At 38.3% G+C, this 4,816-nt stretch overlaps 1 protein-coding gene across 5 annotated transcripts in view; it reads right to left on the bottom strand.

Moving 5' to 3' along the window:
• Window positions 1-3,036: 3,036 nt before the first annotated feature.
• The window catches only part of ppfia1 (PTPRF interacting protein alpha 1), a 70,888-nt gene continuing 69,108 nt past the window's right edge, over window positions 3,037-4,816 (bottom strand). For 4 of the 5 annotated variants that reach the window (XM_060877597.1, XM_060877600.1, XM_060877599.1 and 1 more), the window contains one exon: window positions 3,037-4,287. Coding sequence is in view for 1 of the 5 variants with exons in the window: in XM_060877600.1 (XP_060733583.1) it covers window positions 4,262-4,287 (26 nt within the window). In the remaining 4 variants the exon portion in view is untranslated. The remainder of the gene's footprint in view (window positions 4,288-4,816) is intronic. The other variant, XM_060877598.1, reaches the window with a different exon arrangement.

Here is a 4,816-nt window from a genome sequence, read left to right as displayed (position 1 = left end):
GAGCCCGCCCCCTGCGCTATGATTGACAAGTAGATTGACGAGAATACGCGTTACTATTGGCTAAAAGTGCAAACGCATTAGAATATTATTGGATGGGCAGCAGAGACGAGCGAAAAAAGGCGGGTTTATACAATACAGGTGGGTTAACAAAATCTACGCCAGGTTGGAAAGAGTTCCCGCAGATTCCACACTTCCGGTTTTCCAGCGTTCATTCCTACTTCCGTGTTAGAGACACAGCGCCCCCAGTGACGAGAAATGGTAGTGAAAACAAATATTTCTTTGCATGACAGCCTTTTTCTCAAGAGTGTATCTAGTGTAGCAGTTAGCATTCTTCTATATTGTTCATCTTTTGTGAATTATTTAAGTTTCCCTCAAGTGTAAATTGAAATGATTAAAAAGACAAAATACATTTGATTATTAAAGAGACAAAACGTTTAGTAAAACATCTCAATATGTAGGAAACAAAGACCAAAGATTCAAAGAACCTATTCTGTTTACTAGTAAATGAGAGACTGGTTAAAGCTGCAGTAAGTAAGTTCCTATCCTGGGAACGACAGGTGTGAAGTGTGAACACACCCTGGATGGAATGCTAGTTCGATGCTGAAGAGTCAGTTTAAATTAGCCAATTTATTTACTAGCATGTTATCCGAAGGTGAGAGAACACCAAAGAACCCATAGACCAGGACCAGGACTCAAGTGATCATCAGTTTATCAGTGGAGGAAACTCCATAATGGTTTATGTTTATGTTATGTTTACATTCAGTGTTCCTCTTGGTGTGTGGTTAAGTGAGAACACAGAAATAGACCTTGATTGAGGACCGAATCCAGTCCAAGAACACTAGAGGTTAGGCACTCGTGTTGGGTGAGGAGGTGTAGGGGACTGTCAGAGTTCCAGTTCACCCTGAAGGTGTTCACTGAGGTTGTGGCGAGTTCTCCTACTGCAAACCTCGCAAACTATGTCTATACGGACTTTGAGCACAGGTGCAGCGACGTGCTGGAACAGATTTGGGCCTCTTAGATTTAGTAAAGGGAAATTCTAATACTAAAGCAAACAAAAATATTTTAGACAATTGTGTGCTTCCAACCGTTTGGGGAAGAACCAAATATGGGTGTGATGGTCAGGTCTTTTGCTCTGATATTCATATAACCAGGTTCAAGTGAGACAACCATTTTTCTGACTTCCTGTGACCCAGACTGTTTTTTTTTTCTTCTTCAGAATCATGTGCACAGGAAACAGTGCAAACTTTTCTCAAACAAAAAATTGAACCACAGTAGGTGGCCATGTATGAACACGAACACCATCCATTCATCTTCTGAACCATATGTCCTTCACAGGGTTGCAGGGAACCTGGAGTTTATCCCAGTCAAGATGTGGTGCAACCCTTCACACAATACTAGACATTTTATTATTGTCAATCAGCCTACAACATATCTTTAGAATATGCTAGGAAATCAGAGTACCTGGAGAAACCCCCCTGAATCACAGGAAGGACGAACAAACTTTGTGAGCCACTAAACCTCAGAAATCAAGTAACTTTTTTCAACACACGTAGAAGCAGCATAACCAAATAATACGACACAGACTCTAAACCCTAGGACTTCTATTACAATGGATTGTCTCAAACTTTACTTAAGTTACATATTTATTGTTCATGACACATGTGAATCATATAGAATGAACACTAGGTGTGTATGTGGTGTGTTTCAGGGGACAGGAAGTACATTTCTAAATATGCATCACTTTACAAATCTTAACCATAGGCAGATCATGAGAGCACAACATGTGGGGATGTAGTACCTTAGCGGTTAATTGGTTTGGGGTGCTGATCATATGGTCGTGAGTTCAAATCCCAGGTCCTCTAACCCTTAATTGCTCAGTTGTATAAAACATAAGTTGCTCTGGATAAATGTAACAGCAACATCAGAATTGTGCAGCTTAGAAAGTGAAGGTAGCCAAAGTGAATTGGACAAAATGAAAATCATCTGGAAAACCCATGACCTGCCATATGAATCCATATTCGTTTTTTAAGAACAGCTCATCTAACTAATTCAAACCACAACTTTATATTAATGACCCATTTGTAGTAACAGTTCATACTGTACACAGGGACTTGAATGTTTTCTTTTTGCTGTCATAGGTTTTCTTGCAGATCCCTTACTTGTAGGGACACTGTTCATAACATCCACATGATCTTAATCATATCTAATATTCTGTCTCTACACATGCTACTCCTGAGGTAGCAGTGATCCTGTCTGATCTAAACCTTGATGCCCTACTTCTGGCTGAAGTCTCAGCACTTGAAGGCTGCTTAATGCTGCTGCTGATTCTCAAATTCATAAGTTTCTAGTTTACCCAATTGCACGTGACTACACTATAGTGTACAGTTATAGAAAGGAAATGATTTATAAAAACATTATCTGGTATCACCCAGACGAGGATGTGTTCTTCTTTGAGTCAGGTTCCTCTTAATGATTCTTCCTCATATTGTCTCAGGGAGATTTTTCTCATAACGGTCACCTCTGGATTGCTCATGAGGAATAAATCTCTTAATTTATATCGGGAATTTTTATATACCTGTAAAGCTGCTTTGCATTATTAAATAGTGTTTTACAAAATAAAACCAAAATGACAGACGGTCCAGAAAACTGAAATCTAACAAGCAAATTGCTGTGATTTAACATATAAGGTAGAATCAATATGATCAGGAAAGAAGCTGCTTCCTTATTAGCTTCAGGAGAGTGAAGGAGAAAAAAAACAAGCTGGGAACAGGACCTGACTTGTCTTGCAGACATTCCATAACATAAATGTGACGGTTAAAACACATTTTTATCAATTTGATAAAAACGCAAAGTTTGGCAAATCGCTGTGGAATAAGAATAAAAAAAACACTTGTCACATGGTGCTTAGGATTATTTTCCTAACAGAGTTTTATTACTTTAAGACCCAAACACATGAAGGAACAGACCAGCTTCTTTTAAAAGAAAGACGCACAGCTCGGTATGTTTTTTTTTTTTTTTTAAAGCAAAGACTTAGTCTTTTTATTGGCAGTGGAAAATAGGGATCAGTATTTTTTATTGAAAGGAAGCAATAAATAATACTGTGATAAAAAATAGTTCATAAGTACTCAGACTGTACAGCATTTCTGTTACAAGAGGAGAGATTTTTTAACAATAGAGAGGAAAACACATGATTGGAATTGTGCATGAGAGACTTAAAAAGAGGCAAAAAGACAGAAGGGCAGGGGATGAACTTGTGTTTGTCAGGTCAAAGAATGTGACTCTCTAAAAAGTTAGAATACAGTCCAGCCTTTTTATTTGATATGACTCATGAGAAGGTTAAAATGCCTTGATGGCACGAGGAGAAGCAGAATAAATAAAAACAGAGGGATGTAAGGCTTAATCAGATGGTGGAGGGTCAAATCACGCCAATTTTCGGACACTGCAAATAGAGCTTAGGCCACAGTGAGGTTGGTCCAGCGGAGAAGAATAGCACACGCACACACACACATACGCACAAACACACACCTATACACACGTCCTTCATGCGTGTCTCATGTGCAGGAGAAAAGGAATGGAGAGATTCAGCATGTGGAAAAGGTGACTGCTGAAAGATGCATCCGAAAGTAGCCCTCGTCATTGCTACCGTTTATGGCTTATCACATGTTTTGGTATCAGACAAGAAAAATAGGAAAGAGACAGAGGGGTTGAAATAAGAATAATTATAATCATTATAATCATAATAATAAGTACCACAGGGTCGTGGAACAAATGCTCTAAGATATGCACCAATTCTGATATTCACATAATACGTCAACAAATCAACAGCCGAATGGATTTAAGAACAGAAGTAAGGGGATGAAATTATATCACAAAAAGTCAGTCACAAAAATCTGAATCAGCTCAGGTTTCAGCATCACAAACCAAAGATATGGACACAATTAAGGAAATGAGGATTATTTAAAAAAAAAAAATTATAATAATAAAAAAAAGATTTGATTAGATAGAAATGTACAAACTTCAGATCTGTAATACATTCAGTTACACCTGAAAGAGTTAAAGATGCTATGGGGGAAAAAAAGAAGAAGAAAAGGCAAATGATGCATAAACATAACTAAATATATGAAATGTCCCATAAATAGAATAATCCGTAAATCTAAAATATGTCCTCTACTTCGGAGACGTCATGATAAACCTTCGGGAATCTCAGAGTGCTTGTGCATTAGACTCGCAGCCTGAAGGGGACGCCTCCTCTTCTGTCGCTTCACCTATAGAGATAATGAGCATAAACTGAGAGCAGGGAGGAGAGACGAATGGAGACATGGACAAGTGGGGAAAGACAGAAAAGGGAGAGGTAGAGACATGTTTGTATTACTACCGGGAACACTGAAGCGTCCAACACTTTAATTGAGCATCAACATGTTAGTGTATTAATAACACCAGTTCCTCACCATTACTGTTCATATCATGATCACTGCCAAACATTCATTCATCCTGGATGATGACACATTCTAGTTATTATTATATATACACTGTGGTATACATATATACACTCAGTGGTTAAGGTGTTTGACTACTGATCGGAAGATCATTGGTTCGTATCCCAGGTCCACCAAGTTGCCACTGCTGGGCCCCTGAGCAAGGCCCTTTACCCTCAATTGCTCAGGTGTATAAACTGAAATAAAAATGTAAGTGACTCTGGATAAGAGTGTCTGCTAAATGCTGTAAATGTAAATATATATACAGCACAGTTCTTGATTCTAATTGGTCAGAAGGTGAACAGACATTTTTGCACTTGTAATTTGGCTTAAATTTAAGA

The sequence above is a fragment of the Tachysurus vachellii genome, chromosome 9, assembly GCF_030014155.1.
Source record: "Tachysurus vachellii isolate PV-2020 chromosome 9, HZAU_Pvac_v1, whole genome shotgun sequence".
NCBI classification, from domain to species: Eukaryota; Metazoa; Chordata; class Actinopteri; order Siluriformes; family Bagridae; genus Tachysurus; species Tachysurus vachellii.
The sequence above is the reverse complement of the archived record's forward strand: the minus strand, read 5'-3'. Positions and strand labels throughout refer to the sequence as shown.